The sequence below is a fragment of the Cryptomeria japonica genome, chromosome 3 (genome assembly GCF_030272615.1).
Source record: "Cryptomeria japonica chromosome 3, Sugi_1.0, whole genome shotgun sequence".
NCBI classification, from domain to species: domain Eukaryota; kingdom Viridiplantae; phylum Streptophyta; class Pinopsida; order Cupressales; family Cupressaceae; genus Cryptomeria; species Cryptomeria japonica.
In genome coordinates this window covers 508,398,656-508,421,952 of record NC_081407.1, presented here as the reverse complement: position 1 = coordinate 508,421,952, position 23,297 = coordinate 508,398,656, and the positions used below count along the sequence as shown (strand labels likewise).

The window sequence follows — 23,297 nt, the reverse complement described above, 5'->3', positions numbered from 1 at the left end:
TAAATCGTCCTTCTAGCTGGAGCGATTACGCTCAAAGCATAATATGTCTGAATGGAACTGACCAGCAAAACTCAAGTCCTTAGTGGAATAGGAAATCTTATCCGTCCCCAATCTTTCTTCCCAGTCCGGCTGGATTGCATTATCGGACAAGTCCTTTATCCATCCTGAAACCATTGATCGGAGGATGGTCTTACCTAGTTCTTGCATGTTTCCCAGAATTACTTCACATGCGTCACTTTCTTTATCAATAATTTCTTTGGTGTCGTTCTTCATGGTGATGGTCTAGTACCACTCCTTAAGAACACTGACACTATGAGGGTCTAGGATGGCGGACAATGTGGGAATTTGCGCGTGTCCAGAAAAGAGCTCTCGTGAGGGGAAGGGTAGTGGCTGCCACTTCGTGCATGTGAAGGGATTCCTTCTTTACCTCCAATAACTTGACTAGAGTGAGCTCTCGATGGAGGGCCATTTCTTTTACTTCCTTAAGGATCTACTCTCCCTTTTTCTTGATGTCTTGCATGCATTCCCTGACGGCTTTTGCGGTGTCCCGTACTCCTTCAAATGCAGTTGTGGTCCTTTGCGCCAACGCTGTCGGGGGAATATGGGATTCGGAGGGATTGTGCAATGGCCTTAGGAGTTGATCGATGTATCCTTCGGCTTGCTCAGCACGGGCCCAATATCCCAGACGCTCTGAACCTTCGAATCCCTCAATCCTCCCCTCTGATATTGATACTTCATCCTTTCAACCTTACGCGGGATATCTGATTTGGATGCTCGTGAGGTCTTGGTTGCATCGGGCGTTTTTGATGATTCCACCGCCGATTTAGGCATTTATCCTGCACAGCCGGACGCGGATTACGAGGTGATATAAGAAAAGTAATGCGGGTTAGATAGCAAAATGCTCTAGCATGCCGGGATTAATTCAAAATTTAGATTGGACATGGGGCGACGTTTCTAGCTAAAAAGGGCTTGATCAATTTTAACCACAGCATTCATGAAGATTTTTGATTGCGCATTTATACTTAACATTTTCTGGATTCTAGACCAATTTTAAACAGAGACAAAGCATGAAAATTTTCCCAAGTTTGAAAATGCAATTTCTGGCTAAACCTTAGGAGTGAATTCTAAATTTCGAGTGCTTTGAACAACGTTTTATGAGCAAAAGAGATGCAGATTTCAAGAATTCAAGCATTTTGATCAAATTTCACGCATTTGCCTATTCGATTTAAGCATTTTCAGATAATCATACGAGACAAAGCGTACTTACCTGATGAGAGCGGATGGCGAGAGATTGCCCGACTTTGTCACGTGAAATGAATGGATGATTCTGCAACGTTTTTGAATTTCAACAGTTATCTCTTTGATTTAAATTTTCGCGGTTGTTGGACAAAAGAGAATTTATCATTTTTAAATGGTTTTACCCTGGGTAATTGGCAATCTGAATTTAAATGATCGGGAGGAGTTAATGCAGCGTTTTACCTTCTTATTTTCGGACCTCGGAGAGTTTGCAAATTTTAAGCTACGTTTTCTTCTTTGCAAGTTTCGCAAATTTTGTGTTTCACATTTCGCGATTTGCAAGCTTCCGGCGAATTTTGGAGGTCACTGTCTTGGCAAAAAACTTCGGACCTAACACTTCCTCTTTTGCAATTTGGGAAGTTTATGATTTTCACCTGCTGAAACTTTGGGCGTTTGAAGGTTTTCGGAGCTGGGGCGCTGTTTGCAAGTAAAACTTTCGGACTTCAAAGATGATCCTGCAAATTTCGGAGCTTTGAATGCCTTTAAACTCCCTTTCGCGATTTGCAGATAAACTTTGGAGTTCAACATGCTTCTAACATTTCGGAGCTTGGAGCCTGAGGTACACTTTGCAACTTTAACCTTTTGCAGCTTCGGGCGTTTTGGAGGTCACCGCCTATGGAAAACTTCGGATCCCAAGCGCTATGTTGCCATCCGCACCATCTTCGGACCTCAACGCTATATGCAGCTTTTACGTTAGATGTTTTCGCTATCCAAAGGAAGGGTTTTCGGCGATTTGGAAAAAACTTCGGACCATGATGCGCCCTTCGCAACTTTCGGACCTCAAACGTGATATTCGCAGTCCGCACCAACTTCAGACCTAAACGCAATTTTCGCAGTTTTCGCATTTTACAATTTCGGGGTTAGGGTCTGAAAATGGGCATCTAAAACGATTTCGGACCAAAAGACGCCTTATGTAAAATCGATGCACTTTTAAATTTTGGGAGCAAGGGTCCGAAAATGGGGTTATAAAGCGAACTTCGGACCTGGAGGAGGCTTTTACAACTTTTGACGCTTTTAAAACTTTAAATTTCGCTTCATGGTCCGAAAATGGGCGTATTAAGTGATTTTTGGACCATGGCCCACTTTTGCATGATTTTGCACCTTTACTTTTTGCATTAGGGTCCGAAAATAAGAACTTAAGTGGTTTTTCGGGGCTTTTAGCGCTTTTGGAATACTTCACACTTTATCTCTATTTTTAATATTCGCTCCAAGGTTCGAAAATGGGGGATTTCAAGTGTTTTCGGACCTTGAGCTACCTCTTGCGACATCTTGCACCTACACTTTTCGCCCTGGGGTCCGAAAATGGATGCCCAAGTGCTTTTCGAAGTTTGAAACACATTTTGCGAATTTTTTTACATTCTTCGGACCTAAACGTCATTTCGCAACTTTCGACGCTTTTTCTCTTACCCCCCCCCAAGGTTCAAAAATGAAAGCTAAAGGCGAATTTCGGAGGCTTGACCCACTTTTGGTGAATTTCGGACCTTAGCCATCCTCGTGCAACCTTTTACATTTGCCTTTTTTCAAATTTCAGAGCTAGGGTCTGAAAATAGGGGTTTTAAGGCGTTTTCGGGGCTTGGAGGCCGCTTGGGAATACTTTGCATTTTACACCCTCCAGCCTTCGCCCGAGGGTCCGAATTTGGACATTCTTTAGCGATTTTCGGACCTGGAACTATGTTTTGCAACACTTAAAGGCATTTCACATTATTTTTGGACCAAATGGGAAACATCAAATTTTGAAATTTTCGCCCCAGGGTCCGAAATTCGGCCCCCTGGGCGATTTTGGCAAGTTTAACTTAGTGAAATTTTAACCCCTTTGGGCCTCTGGGTCAGAAATTTGCCCCTAAGGCAATTTTGAAAACTTGCGTGAAACGTCGGACCTCAGACTAGTTTTTTGCCAGACTCCACAAATTTGGATTTTGGAGGCTTCGGAACCCTAAGGCATTTTGGCCAGGCAATTCGATCGTTCATCAGCAGGCGAAAATCATCTCTCATTCGAACCCTTACAAACATTCGCAGGAATAAACCTTATGCAATCCACTTCGTAGCTCTTGTGCGAAAAACGGCGACTTTGGTCTTCGTGCGACCTTTAGGCGCACTGCTCTTGCTTGGCGGGCTTCGCCAATTCCTACTACCTTATGCCTACCCAAGGCAATTTTTCAAAACTTTGAACAAACTCTCGGCACTCATGCATGAGGGCTAGACTAGCCGGGAAGATTCATCGGCTCATTTCTCTGACATCATCACTTTACGGACCAGTCGCGGACTCGCTCGAAAAGACGCGAGAAACTCTGCGCGAAACTCAGCAGGGCAAAGACGAAAAGCTCAAAACAAAAAGGGGGACCCTGTCGGCGACAGGGAGCGTGTGCAACGCACAACATGTTGGAAATTCCTTCCTTTAGGACAAAATTCCAGGAAAGTGTGAAAAATTGACTTAAGTGTTGGAAATTCCTTCCTTTAGGACAGAATTCCAGGAAAGGTGAAAAAATTGACTAAGTGTTGGAAATTCCTTCTTTTAGGACAAAATTCCAGGAAAGGTGAAAAAATTGACTAAGTGTTGGAAATTCCTTCCTTTAGGACATAATTCCAGGGAAGGTGAAAAGATTGGCTAAGTGTTGGAAATTCCTTCCTTCAGGATGAAATTTCAAGCAAGGAAGAAATCACACCCAAGGATGAATTGAAGATAAAATTATTAAGGCAAGGAAGGAATCAAGGATGATAAACATGAAATTCCCCCTCGGGAAATTTTTTGAAAAATCCATTTTCGGGCATAAAAAATCATCCGAATTTGAAAATGATGATAGATTTGAATCCGTGAGATGATTTTCTCTCTCCTGGACCCCGAAACTCAAAATTGGTAAAATCCCTAAAAAATAGGAGATGTTGAAAATTGATGAAAAATCTTCTCTAGAATAGGGAAAATTCAAAACTTCAAGAAAATTCTTCCCAAATTAAATTTTCTCTCTTGAAGTTTTCTCTCTACAGGGGTGTCTCGCCAAGTGGCAGTTGAGTCTACGCATGTTGAGTCAATGGACCATCTTTTTGCATGCAGCCGTCGCATGAGGGCATAATGGCACATTCATTGCTGGAATATTTGACCATGGTGGTGGTTAATTCATTGCATGTCTGCCATCGTACTTAATGCAGTGGTGGAGCATCTTTTGCATGTAACTACCGTACTTCGGAGATGATGGAGCATTTATTACATGGGCGAATTTGAAAGGAAATGGTGCATTTAACACACAAATGGATGCTATTTTGGGCATGTGAAATTAATTGTATATGGGCATGATGGGCCATTAATTGTTGATGCCCACCTTGTTGCATCATGAGTGGAGAATCTTTTGGGGAAAACCCTAATTAGAGTTTTGCATGTAGCCAAGGCATGAAGACTATATAAAGGGGTGACCCCCCTCATTTGTAAGCAAGGGAGATTTGTATGAAATTGCTGCGATATGTTTTTGAAATAATAACAGTGAAATATTGTTCTTTGATGGTGTCCACTTAAGTTATTTTTTCAAAACTTGCATGGTTTCACCTTCCTCACTTAGAGTAGAAGTAGAATAGTGCTTTGGTTTCAATGGAGAATGTGATGGTGTTTGATGAATTTCCATGGTTTATACTTTTTGCATCTTGTTGGTTATAAGTTGTAGTGTAAAGTTAGTTTGAACCACCAAATTCATGCTAAGTTCGATTGTGAATAGTCGTTTGGATTGCGCCGTGTTGGGTATTCAAATGCACTTTCTCAATGTGAAAATCCTTTAACATCCTTAGAAGATTGCACCGGTTCTTGCGGAGTTGTAGTTAAACTTGGCGAAGCAAAGCTTGGTTTATTTGGAATTTGTCCACTAGAGCACTATCCATTGATATCACTGCCCTTTGGAGTAGATTTAGATCTTTCTACCCCCTTTTTCCCTTTAATTTCGGCTCATTCCAATTCAGTTCGTTCGAAATAGAAGCATCGCAGAATTGCTATATTTGATGATAAAGTTCCAGCCACAACAAAGAAGTGAAAGAATGATCTAAACGTAAGTCCCCTTGGATTACCAACATTTCACATCAAGCCAACTGAGTCACATCCATTGCATAACCGAAACCTTGGAGTCGACTGTTTGAACTTACTGCAATCTTAGCATACGATCGTACTTTGATCAAGAGAGAGTAAAGTGACCGTCGGAAAACTTTATTCTGTGTTAGGCGCTGTCATAAAAAACACGTTAACACAACTGTTACCCTAGTTTGATTAAAAATACTAGAATGCACTAGTGTACGTTCTTGGATACTACGTTTCTTTGTGATTAATACATATTCAAATATACTTGGCACTCAGTTAGAATTAATATCGAATGATTGCGTCAATCATCAAGAAATAATTGCAATGAACTAGCAATATGCCATGCCTCTAAATTGAACCGTGTTCATTCAATTCAGAACATTGAATTACCCTTAGCATCTTAGGTAAAGTATAACTAGTCTCTACAATTTAGGGTATTTTATTGTTAACCTTAATTTTATTAGGTCTAAACCTGAAGTCAAAACAATGAGCAATACCATTTATTCTAGGATTCCACATCCAAGTATTCATGTCACCATATTCCTATTTCAAATTCATACTTGCAACTCACCATACAGGAGTATGAAACAACAACTTAATTTTTTCCATGTAACTTTTGTCTTATTACAGTAGCATACACTATCAATACAAATATCTCAAAGCAAACAATAACTAAAATAGATTGAATCACCATATCACTGTCAGTTTGCATAATGAATCATGTACAATGCCTAACAAGAGTATATAACAGATAGTACTACCTCTAATTCTTAAGTCCATATATCATCTCATCACTATAGTGAAATAGAACTATCAAAATCATAGCAACGAGGCTCTTTCATTCTAGTGTATAGGTGCTATTTCGGTTACACTGATAAACATTGAATTTGTAGAGAACACAATTTTTGGTAATCATTTGTTTGAAACCAAACAAAAGGACATATTGCACTAAGTCTACACAATTAAAGAATAATGAATAATGCAAAGTAGCTATTCAAGAAGCATTCCTTAAAACCTTTGATTACACAGTCTCCTATTTGAGGTGTCAAACTAGTAGGTTGCAAGTTCATTGATATTCTAGACAGTGTAAAAATTCTGTTATCCTATAAGAGAGATTAGATTTCCACAGTCCATTAGATTACTACTTAGTTTCTGGATTTCACTGTGTAAGCTTTATTTGCATCAATGTTTCAGATCATACTCAATGATCCATCAGCAGGATGAGAGAGCTGTAGGATGTAAATGAGTGAAATTGCAGACCAAAAAAGGTTAAATAGGGCTAGAGAGGGGGTGGAAGGGGAGAGGATAGCACAAGGTTCAAGGAGGTGAGAAGAAACAAGGTCAATGGATGAAGAAAGCAAAAGGAATCAAAGTGGAATAATAAAAAAGAACTAAAAGATAAAATAGGAAAGCAAAAAAATAAGTTAAAAAACTAAAAAATGAAAATAAAACTAAAAAATGGTTAAGAAAAGTGAAAAAAGAAGAAAGAAAATGACAGTACAACTGATTGTGTGCTAATATGATATCAATATACCCAAACTCAAAGAAACTTAGAACAACTGTAATGTCCCCTTTTGGGATTACCCTAGAATCACAATTCTAATAACAGCAATAGATGTAATATGGTTAGAGATTTATGTTTACCAAGTAAAATGCCGATAAACCCTGATTTAAGTTCTGCAACCACAGCAAATAATACACACACACACACACACACAATTTTCAATTATTAAGGTTAGTGATCACACATATGAGTACATATAATTATCTCAATTCGATAAGATAGATCATATCTATATTTACTAGCTACCTAGTATTCAATCTCAATAGGGTTCGGATGAGGAAGCATGATAGGTCAGCCCAAAGCCATCCCCACACTAAGCCCAAGAGCGGACACTCACCCTCTTGGTCTCAAGTGGCAGGCACATTGGACATCCAGCATGGGGTGGTCTACCTAGTGGGGTGCTTGTATCTGCCTTCCCCATTCATGTCTTATCCCTTTGAGGCAATAGTCAATCATTGTAGAGATGGGAGAGAAGAGCGCAATAGGGGGCCTAGAAATCCACCTATCTAAGCCCAAGAGCGGACACTCACCCTCTTGGCCGCAAGTGGCAGGTGCACATGGACATCCATTATGGGGTGGCCTACTTAGATGGCAATCTTCTATCTGCTCCCCTTCCTTACATCTCTTTCCCTTTTCTACATGATTGCTTGTGGGGTTACAAACAGATTTATGTTCTTGTATATGTATTTCACATCTAATATATATGAGAGATCATATGATAAATGCTATCTTATAGTTCATAGGTTAAACATACAACTTAGGCATACCACAGAAATAATTAACAATACCTTTATCTGTTTGGTATAATAAGTTTGGGTCTGATCTGTTATGGGCCCGATCTTAGTTCGTACTTGCTGCTCACAATGGTCTTTTCCCAATCTGGATTGATGTTCCCTTTTATTGATCGCTGAAGATGCTTGAAATCGGTATTGGTTATGAACTGAAGAAGTCTGCTTGATTCTTCTTATGAACTGAATGAAGTCTGCCCTTAAGACTGCTCCTTATACTTAAATGGGTCTGCTCATTGTATATGAAATGAGACTTGCTCACAAAGGCTCCCGAAGTCTGCTTCCGAGTTCTGCTTATAACTCCTTTAATAGGATTGATATTCCATCAGATACTTCCTAATAAAACTAAAAGGATCTTTTATTTATACCCAACCAAGCAACTCTTCAATCAAAGGTTGCATCCCCTCAACCAAGTTGGCCAAAGCAGTTTGTATTATTTTTATTTTAATTTCCAAAGGTAGTGCCAAAATTACATGAGGTCAGCTAGGGGAAAAACATACATATTTTAGTTTATTATTTTTGTGACTTGCCCAAGGTGGGCGGTCAAGCCAAGGAGGGGTCAGCCAAGAGAAATATATTTTATTTATATTTTGTCTTATTTTATATTGTCTTTTCCTGCTCAGGGTCAGCCCCATGCATTCATTTATTCACCTATACTTGATTATATAAAGTAGCAACTAAGCTTTTTGAATGCTGCAACTAGGGTTTATGAATGTTGTGACCTGGGTTTTAAGACGGATCATGACAACAACAATGAATCCTGTTTATACTACCTTATTCTTCATAACTACAGTTCATAAAAGAAACCTTCTAGAACATATATTTCCACATCTATATTCTTCCAAGTATGCATTCATTACTTGTTTAAAATGTAGAGGTGCAAGATGACACCGACCAAGAATCCCTTTCCACCCATGAAACCCCTCACAAGAGTGACAGTTTAAACTTAAGCTCAATAGCATAACACCATTTTGAGAGAGAAAATCACAATATATGTGCATGAAGAACTGCACCCAATAGGGCTTGAAGCTATATAGCTTTTATGCTACTGCTGTATAGTGTATACATCTATGTTACCCCAAGTTTCCGGGACAGGGGGACGGGGAAATGGGTTTTCGGGACATTTTTTTGTTTTGCCTGGAACAGGGGACGGCAGGGGACGGCTAGCTATATATATATATATATAAAATGAAATTTAATAATAGCAAGTAGCAACATAATAACATTGAGAAGATAAATCATTAAATATTACCTTAGGTTAGGATTGTCTTTCCAAATGTATCTGTATTCAAAATGGAACTTTACTTCTCAGTAAAAACATGTGAATACTGGTGAACTTAACACATCCATCTGTGGTCGAGAGCCTATTTTCACCTGTTCGTCATATGCCAAATGGTGAAGCCTCAGCTAATTGTGCCATTGGTGGTTTGTTTTTCTTTTCACTTATGTGTGACTGTCCCATATGATATTGCCGGTGATAATAATAAAGTTAATAAACTTATTAACTTTTCTGCACACTATAGATTATAAATTATAATTTATTAATTTGTAATTTTTAAATTACAAAATTATTATAATATTTATTATGTATTAATAATATTAATAAATAATAAATATTATTATATTATATTAGCGATTTAAAAAATAAAAAATAAAAATACTTTAACAATCAGAGATCCAAATTAAAAAAAATAAATTAATTGCTCTTAAAATAATAATAATTTTTTGATTTTTTATATTGCTGTATGAGCCGGAAACGGCTAGCCGTTCCTGGGACGGCTAGGGGACAGCTTGGGCGTCCCCTGCCGTCCTGGGGACAGTCAACGGTCCCCGGGGAAAATGTTGACCATCCCCGAGTTTCCGGGACGGTTTCCAGAAATATTCGGGGATTGGGGACGGCTGGGAAACGTTTCCGGCCGTCCACAAGTCCCCGATACCAGGACGGTTTCCGAAACAGGTGCCTTGAACCCGGAAATGCGTTTCCGGGTAACATAGGTATACATCCAAAAACCATATGAGACATGGTGACCACAAGATGTTGGATGCAGGATCACTATAAGAACCACATGGCTCACAAAATCCCAACCAAATAAACCACACCCAAATTCAAGCACGAAGACAATTATGTTCCAAGCCTTTACCATAAGAAAAATTTAAACGTGTTTAACAAACATGATACCTTTCACCTAGCTTGCATGGAAAGGCCATTAATAGCCAAAAGACTTAAACTGTTGTGACAAAATAATCAAATATATTGTTAGTCACTTCACATGCTGCATAAATTGTGAAGATAAATCTTATCACTTACACAAAAGTCAAGCAAAGACACAAATAATACATTCCCATAAACAATATAACAGCCATCAACATCATTTCTTCACAAATCAGAAGGAAAACCAAAATACAAGATAGAAGTAAACACTTAAACTCATTGCTTCTTCGACAATCCACAGTCTGTTCTCATTCTTTCTTTAGTTGTTTCCCTTTCCTTTTCCTCTTACAGAACTCCCCCAGCCTCTTCCACATATTAGGTCCTATTTTCCTGCAGTAAGGAGCACATGTTGTAGGAATCTATGCCTTCAACAATGGCCTCTAATAGCTCCTTTACAACCAGAGCTAACAAAATGAAACCCTCTTTGTATACCCCTCAAGACCAAAATTTCATAATGAAGAGATTTTCCATGTTTCCGAAGATCTTTTCCCAGCTTGAGACTATTAACAAAAAGTCTTACATTCAATGTTTGCAGGTGTGGGAGCCACTTCCCCACGTTGCATTCACAAAGAAATCAAGTTCAAAACATAGAGAATGACTGCTCATGTGCCTAGGTTTTGAAATTGATAATATAACCTTAGGACTTAGGATTAAATAGGAAATCAATAAATCAAAGAACTCTTCCAATAACCATTAAATTTCACAAGGATACCAACTCTCATAAATCTCTAAGACATCATTAAAGAAAATCACCACTCTCCTAGAATCTGACAGAGGTAATCCCTATGCAAACAACAAAAATGAAAGCACAAGTAAAACACAAAACAATAGCATTCACATAACACACGTATGTGGCTATTTTCTCTATCATGTAACCGGTTTTTATACCATTCAAATGAAATTGCTGTGCCAAAATCACTCAAAATACACCCCTACATGCTTAAGAGGTGTTAAGAATGCGGAATTGCACAATCAACAAGATTTAAACATCAGCAGCATTTGGACTCATAAAAATATGATGCAATCAACAATCGACTATACTATCAATTAATTTCCAGATATAAACTATAGCTCTGAAATTAAAAGGTACATTACAAATCAGACTGCATGTGATGTCTGCTCCATAGGATTACCATATCATATTGAAAATACCATAACACAGTAGTTGCAATGTATATATCTAAGCATAAAATAAATAGAACAGTAATATCATTCAAAAACAGTTTATGACAATGTGAGCCTTTAGATGGTTTAATCTTTAACCGATAAAAATATTTCAAAGAAGCAGAATCAAATAAGCATCAAATGGTCTATTATGGACTTATTTGATGCTTCATCTTGCCCATTAGCTCTAAGATAATACAGTGGATTTGTTATGTTTAATATTCACTGTTTAGTATTTCCATCATTTCTTTTATCACCACATGTATAGCATCTGTATCTTGGTCTCTGACTGTGCTCATGGAGCATTCAAATCTGGTTAGAATAGTCTTCTCTAGGAAGTTGATTGTGTTAGATAATTGTCATTGATGTCAAATCTTGATGCATGCAAAAAGATATAAGAACCTGCTGTTAGAAAGAATATGCTGCTGTGTTAGAAAGAATTCGCCTAGTGTTTGATGCTGCTGCATTATACACAGCTAGATACAGAAGAAAACCTGCCTGTGTTAGATAAAAAGGAAAGTTAGAATGTAAAAGAAGACATCAGCATGGTTAAAGCAGTTAAAGAAAGCAGAGCGCCACCTTTAAAGAAAATATGGGTGCCTTTATAAAGAGATTAATATATGTGACTTAATGAAGATAAGCATTGTAAAGAAAAGAAGAAAAGCAGATAAGGTTTAAAGCAAAGTTAAGATAAAAAATCAGAGTTACCTGCCTAGAATGGAAAGATATTTATAAAAATCAAATCAGATAAGTTTCATGTTAGGCGCCAAGGTGGAGAAGATTTAGATTAAAAAAAGTCAGTTTTTACAGTTGCCAAGAAAGGAAAGCAAATCACATAAAGCTGGCCACCACTTTTAGAAGGAAACAAGAAAAGAATGTTTGAGGATATGCTAGGATAAACCAAATCTGATTTATGTTGTAAATTAAAAAGAAAGATTTAATGTGACACAAGAAGAAATTTTTTGATAAGGTTTCATGATCAGATTTGGGCACCCAAGATTAGAAATCTTCCATTTTAAGAATCCAAACAACAACGCTTTTTTTAGTAGGTTCTATTCTTGAAGAGTTTTATGGATATTAATGAAACAAAAAAAAGTAAAAAGAAAATATCATGAAGTATTGGCACCTTAAGAAGTGAGTCTTTTTTGGTTGTTGAGAGAAGTGTTTTCTAAAAACAAAAAAAGAGAATGCACAGCTGTATGTAGAAGTTGATTTTTTTTTTTTTTGATAGATAATGGGCTGAAGCCGATAAGGTGTACAAACCCTACCCCCTTGTGGAATTTGAACTTGTTGCCTACATTTTGTAAGAAGTTAATAAATGCAATCGGGTAATTTTTGTGTTCTTGCATGTGTTGTTTGCTTGATGGTTTTGAAGTTATATTTTCAGATTTGAAATGTGTTAGAATTCGTCTTAATACTGATTCATTCCCCTCTCAGTATTGGTGTGTTCTCTTCAATTGGTATCAGAGCACAGTTCCTTTTGAAAAGAGCCTTACAAGCTTGAAGGTAGATCTTGAGAAGCACATGATGGCTGGTGATGATGGACATGGTTTTTCCACTAATGAGGCTCCTTTATTTGATGGAACAAATTATGGTTTTTGGAGCCTAAGGATGGAGACGTATTTAAGTGCACTTGGATTCGACATCTGGCAATCAATGATTGATGATAATCACTGTCCTGACTCTTTCTTTTGTAATTCCTGCTCTAATAATTACAACTCTATTATCTCTCCAACCTGTTGTCTTAATTTTTGAAATTTTAAAAATTGACAACCCCTATGAATTTTTAATTAAAATTCATAGTTTCATTTCTCTAAGGCACATTTTACAAGGCAAAAACTCGTATCAGTTTGTGTCTAGTCGTGCATGAGTGTGTTTGTCACCTTTGTCCAAGTTTTGGTCGATTTTGGTTTTCTTTCTTCCTCCTTTTTGTGCAATTTCGGATTTTGAGTTGGTCTTCACAAGTAGTAGGAACTTTTGAATGACATTACAAGTAAATGCACTTGTTATCACATCTCTAGGGCCCAATTACAGGTTAGTTCATTGTTTTAAAAGTAAAAAAAAAAACAAACAAACTTGTAATCGGGTCTTAGAGGCCCGATTACAAGTAAGTTCATTTTCTTTTAAAAGTTCAAAGTACTTGTAATCGGGTCTTTAAGGCCCGCTTACAAGTGGCTTGATATGCGATATGATCTCTTGTAAAGCACTTTGAACATGAAGCAAGATGGCTACAAATGGAATGAGCTAACTAAGTCAAGATGCAAGGATGAACCTCTTAGTTGCAATTGGTGGGCAAAATAATACATACTAAACTTGTAGTCGGGTCTCCAAGACTCGTTTGCAAGTATGCAAAGCATTTGCAAGACACATGAGATTCAATAACTCGCTTTAACATGCAAATGATCCACTTGTAATCAAGTCTTAGAGACTTGACTACAAGTGAAAAGATATTTTCGTTTGAAATAATGCACTCATGGAAAGGAAACCCGATTGCAAGTATTCTTGGTTTGCATAGTGAATATATAAACTTGCGCGTATGGAAGGGAGACCCGATTGCATTTACGCGTTGTGGGGGGAAGAGCTTGCTTAGAGCGAACTTGCAATCGGGTCTATAAAATCCGATTGCAAGTGAGCTACGTCTTGCATTTGAAAATGGCATGATTGCAACCGCAACTTTGGTGACACCGAAATAGATTTCCATCAGCACAAAAGGAAATAAACTTGCTATCGGATTTTATAGGCCCGATTGCTCACAAAGATGAATGCAAATATAAGCCATGGGAAAGACGCAAGGATGAACCTCTTACTTGTAGTTGCTTAACGAAGGACGAAAAAGAAGCAAAGGATGCGGCTAGCATTCTAGACTTGAAAACAAAAATACAAAAATCCTACCATTAAACAACAAAGAAATAGCAAGAAAAAAACAAAACCATACTTGGAAAGAGGAAGCCGCTCAACCAAGAATAGCACAACTAGAAAGAACAATGAAATTTGTGATGAGCTTTGCAAGGATGAACCTCACACTTATAGGCAAAGAACAAAGAAATCGGGCTTCAAGAGGCTCAATACAAATGCAAAAGGCGTTTGAAATTTATTTGAGCAAAGTGAACACTTGCAATCGGGTTATTTTCCCCCGACTACAAGTATTAATAACTTTTAAAAGAAGTCTTATGTTCATTCGGGTCCTAAGGATCCGATTACACATAACTAAAATACTTCATGCTTTAAATATGACCCTATGCACTTGTAATCGGGTCTTAAAGACCCGACTACAAGTGAAAAATTTCATTTGTAATGCATCTAAAAAGACCCCCAACTTGCACTAAGACCCCTAAAACCCGATTTTGAATAAAGAGGAATAAAAACAAGACTCAAAACAAAGGAAAATAAATAAGAAAACCAAAAAAGAAGGGTCATGAATAATTTTGAGTTTAATCAAGATGAATTTCGCCCTCGAAAAGCGGGCATTCGAAACAAATTACTTGAATTTTGAAGAAAAATTCACAAGAGTTGCCTTCATTTTTGAAATACAAAAATGAGGACAACATGGCAGAAAACACGGCCCCACCAAAAGTTCTAAAAATTCTTCTTTGGAGTTTCAATTCCTTCCTTTAAGCTGCTTATAATGGTAGAGTTGTCTCAAAGGTGTTTAAGGTTGAGATTGAATCATATACACCATATCACCATTATGGGTTGCAGCTAGTAGGAAGCTATGTCGATCATGTAAAAGACTATTTAGGCCTCTAACAAAAGCAATCGGCCCTTGGTGAAGGTTTCTAGTGTATGACAGGGCTTAATAAAATAGGGTATGACTGTGTAATGTCCCCTTCACAGCTCTAGACTGTTAGATGGATCTTTAGCCTATTTTGGAAACCTGTAGGCTAATCAAAGACTAAATTAGGGTTTCCATCTTCCGGGTGGATTTCAGAAGGGTGTTTGCAAGAGTTCGAAAGTTTGCCTCCTGGGTTTTTCTGGGTTTCTCGAGAGCTTCAGAGTCTTATTACATGCATTTCCATCAGAGAAGATTTCTGAACTTACTATTTTGAGTAAATTTTGACGGCTACCCGGATTGTGCTTAAAAGGTGTTCGGAGTCACTTACTATTTTTTGCAATATGCTATTTTTAGTAAGTTCTATTTTTAGCAGTACAATACAACACTCGGTTTTTATTTCTAGCAATCCAGTTTGAGGGGTGATTTATTCAGGTTTCTTGGAGTTTGTTTTTGGAAGGTAATAACAAAAGTGATTTTATAATTTCAAGTTGCTTTTTGACCCCCACGCCTAGGCACAATGACTTTTAAGTTGTTTTTAAAAGATGTTCTCATGTGGGTGCCCAAGTTGGGAAAAATTAATAATATTTATTAAGTTATTGGTGCACATGAAAAGGGAAATAAAATAAAGTAAAACTTTTAATCCCACGTGACTTGGGGAAGAGGGTTGATTCTTGAGAAAAAGCTATAAAAGCAAGTTTGAGAGGCTCATTTGGGGACGCTGAATATTGAGATAACAAAGTGCTGCTGAAATGTTTTCAGAGTTTTAGCTTCAGGGTTGCGTGCCTTCCTAGCTTGTTGCAGTTTCGAGTTTGAAAGACAACTCCCAGTTGATTGGAGAAGCTTCATTCAGAGGTTGCCATTGGATTCAACATAGAAGTTCTTGGTTTTTTGGTTGTGGAAACCCTCTTGCTGATTTGACGTTTTTACTCACCCTAGTTGGAGGATTGAACTGATTTTTGCGGGTAAGGATTCATTCTTCTCCTATGCCCTAGGTGTACATTTGCTCCAGTTTGTGTGATTTAAGGAGTGTGTGATTTTTAAAGCTGATCAGACCAGCTTGCTGTTCATACCACGTTTTTGGGGCTGCATTGGAGTGTGTGCAATCTATTTGAGTTCTTTGAGGTGGCTTGCTATCCTTACCTGGTTGTCCAGCCTCTGTGCTTCATTTGCTTCTAGTTTGGGCTCATTCGGAGGTGATTCGAGAGAGATACGAACATAACAGTGATTTCCTGGGTAGCTGTTTAGAAAAATCAGAATATTGCTCTCACAAATCAGAGTTGAACGCTGTCCAAATTCTCTGTTTTCACTATATTTCATTTGGCATTGAGTTTGGAGTAGACATTCTTTGGATTAACAATGATATTGTAATAATATCTCTGAGTTTTTCATAGTTAGCTTATTGTATCAGCTGATTTAGTAGTACTAAACAACTTGCTTATTTGAGTTTTGAAAGCTAACTCTTTCCCACTAAATAAGTGGAAGTGGCTGGTCATATTGCCAAGTTTTTGCTACAATAAGTTTCTAGGTATTTCTTTTTGCATCCCCCATTGGAAAAGTGGAAGTGGCTGGTTACACCGCCAAGTTTTGCTTTTAATAAGCTTTCAGTTAATCTTTGTAATCCCCACTGGATAAGTGGAAGTGGCTGGTCATATCGCCAAATGTAGTGCTCTTTCCATGTTATATCTTATCCTCCCACTGCACCAGTGGTCGAGATGGTTTACTTTGCTTATTGCTAATGCTAATGGGTGCTAGTGTTGTGTTCAAAAACGGAAAAAATCTAATGGGGCTATATACGATATTTAAATCATTTTATCACAGCACACATTGCACAAATCAAATTTGATCATTTTTCGCATTTGCACATAGTCCATATAAATTTTCATTGGTCTGTTAATCTGTATCAAACTGTACCTACAGTATCTCTTTCAACACACAAGTTGAGATTATGATTAAAGTCTATTGCATTGACCTGGGTGGATCTTTCACCACCGGAGCCAATCCTCTTCAAAAGGGTTTCTGTCCTCCAGAAGGATGAAACAACAAACTTCAAACCCCAAGGGTTCTAGAGAGAAAATATGATAATCTTCAACATGGCTCAAATGAGCTTCATAACACCTTTCTATAACATCAAGCTCATCGCCCTAATTAGGGTTGAGCAACTAATTTAATTTTAAATAAACTTTGTCTCGCTAGGCACCAATATTAAGTTACTTTCTAAAATATTTTACCTTACGTCTCCCAAAGTGATTTCTATTTAAAATATTAAATAATTTAGCGCTTTCTCACTTTATGAATAATTAATTAAAGTTGTCATTTAATATACTTTTGTCTGACAACTTAAAATCAATGATTTAATTAATTAATTATTTTCACCTGAAAATGGGGACACTACAGTTCCTTAAGACAATTTTTATTTTTATTTCAGCTTTTCCCTGAGACTTCAGAAATTTTTCAAGCATTAGATGCTTTGGAGTTTGCTAAGCTTGATCCATGAACTATAGCATGGGCATTATTCTTTGCATCTAGATATAAAATTTGATGCGACAAGTATAAGAAAGATATTGTTTATTGGAGCTAGAAAATTATATTAATAAAGATGGGCCTGAAGCCACGTGGGTCACTTCTCATTTTACATTTCTATATCAATATTTACATAGTACTAGGGTAGCTTGTTTCTGGTAGTCCTTTTGAAGCTTAATAAGAATGAATTTGGTGAGGGTCTAGAACTTTAAAACCATACGTTTTTGAATTTTTGCATAAGAAAACTAACTAATGTATGCAGGGTTGAAAAATGCAATATACTTAGTTGGAAATCAAGTATACTATAAATAGAAAATTTATTTAATACTTAGATGCTTATATCAATTGAATTTGGGATAGAGGGCCTGGTTGTGCTTATTATTGCAACATTATCAGCAACATTTGCAGAGCATGTCTCGTCATCTATGGCTGCCTTATTTTGAAGCAAGGGAGAGCTTAACAATATTATGTAACCTCAGTAATATCAGTGTTATAGGTCCCTTTAAATATTTTTTTTGTTTTAAGTCACAATCATTTGGATATTTTCTATTTGATATCTTTACTAACATAAAGCTTTGACATGCTTGAGTAAATTACATCACTACTTTGTTTCTGTCATGCTTCTGTTGCTTTTATCATAATTCCTTAATGTTTCCAAGTTTTAAAATGGTAGTAATTGTTCAATTTCGCCTTGCTTAAGGTTATCCTTGACAAATTGGTCAAGCCTTCAAAAGCAATTGTTAACTACAATACCAGGTATGTTGTATATGTTGAGGTGTGTATTGTTTACATATTGAATATGCTTCCCTTTGAGTTCTATTTCAATTTCATATATTTCTATATTTAACTAATGTGGAGTTTATTAGTAAAAATTTATCAGATTGCCGATTAGATTATCAAACTCTATTCAGAACTATGCATGTGGAATAGTGATTTCTTTGTTTCTAAACTTGAATCCATAGAGTAGTCAAGGGATTGTTAGGCAGCCCCAAATTAATTCTCAATTTTTTAGGAAGTAAACAATTTACTAATTGCACAGCTGCAGTGATTTGACTTCCTAAAATAAAGCTTTAATCCCAACAACATAAAATTTTAAATTTTCATTCATAAAGCCATTTTATGATAGAGTTTGTCTTCTTCAATGTGAGAAGTTGCGTCTTTAGTCGACCATTTCTCAAGGTAAAACTTTTGTTTGTTCCTTGGTTATGCTTTGTTTATCGGCACAATACATTTATATTTAATTTATTTCTCTTTATTTATTTTTAAAATTTTTAATGTTCAATATATTGCTGTTTCTATTCTGTACTGCATCCAGGGTCCCCCAAAACTAAATGTTTTCTGCATTTGTACCTTACTCATTTCCATTTCCTGGCAATAAGGATCTCTTCTTAATGAAGCCTTATGTTTGTATTATGTATGCAACATAGGGAATTATTAAAGTTTGAAAACTCGGACTCACTGCGGACTTGGCAGCCCAAAATAGGCCTTGGACTTGGGACTTGGCAAAAAGTTCGGCTAGGACCTGGCAAAAAAGAAAACCGTAGTCTTACAAAAAAAAAAAAAGAAATTAAGGCATTTAGAGAACAAAAGAGCCATAATTCAAACATTACACATGTCATATGATCTACAAACACGCAGAATTTGAAATTTCATCATTCATGAATCATGGTCAATGATCATACTCATAGTTTCAAGTTTCAAATTTCAAACTTTCAAATATATAACATAATAACAGCATAATAACTATAAGTTTATAAATGTTTACATATAAATCAACGTCAAAATAAATGTTTACATCCTCCTCTTTCCTCTCCTAATATAAGTTCACAATTCAGACTTGTTTTGCACACCAAGGAGCAGAAAGAAACGAAAAAAATAATTAACTTTATGTTTTTTAATCTTGCTGGGTGTTTTTACTTTGCTGTGAGAGTCTTAGCTTGGGACTTGCAATTCCCGACCTAGGACTCGTGCGAATTACATGCTAAAACTCGGGAGTCTTGGGAGGAGACTTCCGGGACGCGGCTTGTGGGTTTGTGGCGAGTCGACTCGGCGCGCATTCAGACTTGCGAGTCCCAGCTGACTTTTCCATCTTGGGGAATTATATATCAGAGATAGTGGTCCATATTATGTCTGGAGCAAATGTCTTTGGAAAGAAGTTAATTTGTCACAAGCAGGAGCAAAGGAAGAAATGCTAGATCTCATAAAGATTGTTTGGACGGCTCCTGAATCAGATTGTTTTACTTAAGAATTCCTATTTTTAATTTAGTTTAATCTAAGTTGCATTGTTTGGATAAAATAAAAGGTTCCTGTAACATCCTTCTCAGAAATTACTGAAAAATTGACTAAACTCAGATTTTTTTTTTGAATATAATGCCTATAATGGTTTAACAACTGATGAATGTTTAACCTTGTTTTAATTTCCTCAACTATAAATATTCTTCTGATTTATGTTATACCAAAAATTCCATCACACTGTTAACCTTATTGCAATATTTGGGACAGCCAATGCTCATTTTTTTTCCTTTCTGACAGGGTTCTTGTTGCTTGTTTGTGAGGTTGGTTAGTGTTGTTTGCATCTATGTAGTTTGTTGTTCTTGGTTCACGTCTGTGTGTTGCTCCTTCCACATCTTTGCTCTTTTTTGCTGGGAAATTGGGGACAACCTATACTCATTTTTTTCCCCTGTCAGGGCTCCTGCCACTTGTGTTTATGAGATTAATCAGCATTGTTTTCATTGCTATATTTCATCATTCCTGGTTTGTGTTTGTGTTTGATGCCACTTCCATATCTCTGCTCTTCTTCCTGTCTCATTTGGTGGGTTGGTGACTTCTGCTATTCATGCTTCTAGGCTTCTTGAAAGATGAGGTCTATTTTTGTGAATTTTAGGGCATGCCTCCCTTGAAGGGGAACATCAAGTAGAAATCATGATAGTTGTATTTTATCATACCATGGGTAGTTGTGATTTTATCACACAATGCACAAAGAAGAAAAGCAGACCACAGGCAAACACAGATATTTGTATTTCAGATCTGCAAGCTTATACAATTAACATATGGAGCTCCCTCTAATGTGGGAGTTTATAACTCCTCACCATCATAGGGTGTTTACCCTCAAATTTTAAATATGCTGGCATTTGCAGCCAGATATCTAGACTCGAGTCTTTAGGCTCTGAACTTTGAGATCTCTTGTCGATTTTCCAGACATAGTTGCAGGAGAAAGATAATATTACTGCTTATTTGCTAGCAAGAATAACAAAGCTCAAATAGACCCAAGCAATCCTTGCTGGTTTTCCATGCATTTAGTAGCTTAATGAAGTGGTTTCAAGAGTCCAGAACAAGCTATTAGAGATAAGAATTTGAGCTGAGCTCATTAAACAAGAAACCACAACCCAACAACAATCTATCCAGAAACATGTTGAACGAAATTCATGGGTACAAGTGATTAAAAGGAACAAAGCACCTCCTATAGTGGAAATGGCTGTCCAAGCTAATTTTGAAAAAGAAAAGGCATTTCAAACCAAGACACTCAACCTTCAAGTTCATGGCCTCCCTAAACCATCCAATTGCTTATAGGCAGGTTACAAGTTCTTGCATGAATCTTTGGAATTGAAAGATATCTCCCTAAACAAAGCGTGGACATAGTTTGACATCACCCTTGTTATCCAATTCCAAATTACAAAAGAGTGTTTGCAAGCTCTTAAAGCAAAAAAGAAACTCCTTTCCCTTAGATAGGAAATCTATGTAGATGCAAATCTCACATGATTGTTAGTGGAGGAGCTTTAGAAGGCTTGTACAATTGTGCGGTTGTCACGCCCTAGATTGTCAATATGAGATTGAGCTTTGGTCTTTGTGGGTGGTAGCAACATCTACATTGCTTGTTAGAACTGCAATGACATTGTATGCTCTTTTCCAAGTACCTTCGAGGATGTTATTGCTTCTTGAGATCTCATCTTCCTCACTAAGAACACATGAGAACCTCAAATAGGCTTTCTCTCTAGTCATGGAGTACTTGTGGGTTTTGGCTTCTCATTGTGAGCCACATATCTGGTGGTGTCCATGGTTAGGTGGTATGCCTTAGGTCTAGAGTTTCACTTATGGCTTGTCAAGTCCACTCAAGATGCATGTGACTATAGGTTCAAAGAGGTCTACCTTCTTTTTAGGATGTTTTCATAGTTGTTGGCTGCTTTCTCCCCAGTACTTGTCGATTCGTCATTCACATTGATGGGGACTCATACCTTAACCTCTATCCAAAGATCTCTTAGTTCTTCACTATTGGTAATATCTTTCTTTTAAGCTTTTTTTAATGTCCATATGGGGAATGTTTAGATGCATATTGTTGTGTAATGTCCCCTTATTTTATAGCTTATGAAATTGGGACATTTGACTTGCAAAGATTAATTGCAAGAAACTTCTTTCCTTCAAATCTCAAATATCACGATGAATTACAATATATGTTACTACATATAAACTTATGTAATTGATAAGATGTAGATAATAATAATGTTATTTCAAGAACAATGATATATCTTTGTAGGATAGTTGTTCTTATTATATGACTAATATTAATATCATTGCTATCTCTGATAGGGCGAGAACATATACGCTATATGAACTGATCTTATATATCTGCAATTCATCACGATAGATTATCTCTACTATGTCTGATATGACTGAAACAATTAAGCAAGATGATCTTGTTATACAATATGATGTAACCTTCTAATTTGGTGATGGAGGATATGCTATAATGTCTTCTAATCGCTTATAGTGTTTTAATTGCTATTTCTGATACAAACTCTACATTTATGTAATATGTATAATGATAATATCACCTGTAGCGATATGTTGCTGTTTCATCCTTCTTAGAGATACCTCTATTCAAATAGACACACCCCTTCATAAGAGATGCTTCTTTCCTTAATCACATCCCGTTGGAGAGTAATCATTAGTCGTAACAAATCGTGGTAAATAAGCTATATCGCAATAATTCTCCGCCTTAGCCAATATCCTTTGATGGACATTTCTTTAATGTTATCGATTGCATCATACTTAGCATTATTGATTATGACATGGGTAATATGTCTTCCCTTGATCAATTTATGTAGATGTTAGTGATATCTCCTCATATCGGATTATTCCTTAAGTCTGATTTGGTCAATTGCTATCATAAGATCTTTGATATCTCATTGTTATCATGTTGTAAATCTCACTTGTTGTATATAGAGCGTCGCTCTTTGTTATTAAGTATAATCGATATTGATACTAAATAGTACGTGAGCCTTAGGCATTGCACACCATCTTCCCTCTTTGCTACGTAGCTCGATATTTTTTATCTAACCAATATTCTCGAGTACAATGCTTTTCATAGGTTACCGCTACTGAGGGAACGTCGTCCCACAAGGAAAAGGCATTTAATAATCTTTTTAACCTCTTTTTGGGATGTATTGTACATCAAGAGAATCACAGTTCATTCCACTTTGATAGTGACAGAAAAGGAATAGTGCTATTTAGCTATCAATCCCAACATTATCTCCTATGCCATAGCTGGCATATATTAGATATCTCCCATGTTCTTGACTGGCATCTATTGGTCTTTGTAATAGCTTATCCATGAGTGTATCATTTATAAAGATAATACAAGGAGCTTTCTTAATAATACCAATACTGGACGGAGTCTTACTGGGGGACATCATATGTTGACCTTGCATAGGATGAGTTATGTGTTCATGAGTCGAGCCTTGAGGAATTTGTTTTATAGAATACTGTTGGAGACAATAATTCTATAGTTATAGCATGTAGAAGACACCTTTTTCGATCTGGTTAGTCTCAAAGTGTCTGTATTCTCAATGGGCTTCCTCACTTCTCTAACTCTAGTAGATTCACTTTTTTCCCCATGGTGATGGTTTGAGCATCTTGTATTTATGTTCTCATCA

At 36.8% G+C, this 23,297-nt stretch overlaps 1 protein-coding gene across 5 annotated transcripts in view; it reads left to right on the top strand.

The window, feature by feature from the left end:
* LOC131044842 (small RNA degrading nuclease 5) overlaps nt 1-23,297 on the top strand; it is a 216,558-nt gene that overhangs the window by 60,376 nt on the left and 132,885 nt on the right. For all 5 annotated transcript variants that reach the window (XR_009372049.1, XR_009372050.1, XM_057978313.2 and 2 more), the window contains exon 10: nt 18,068-18,123. Coding sequence is in view for 3 of the 5 variants with exons in the window: in XM_057978313.2 (XP_057834296.2) it covers nt 18,068-18,123 (56 nt within the window). In the remaining 2 variants the exon portion in view is untranslated. The remainder of the gene's footprint in view (nt 1-18,067; nt 18,124-23,297) is intronic.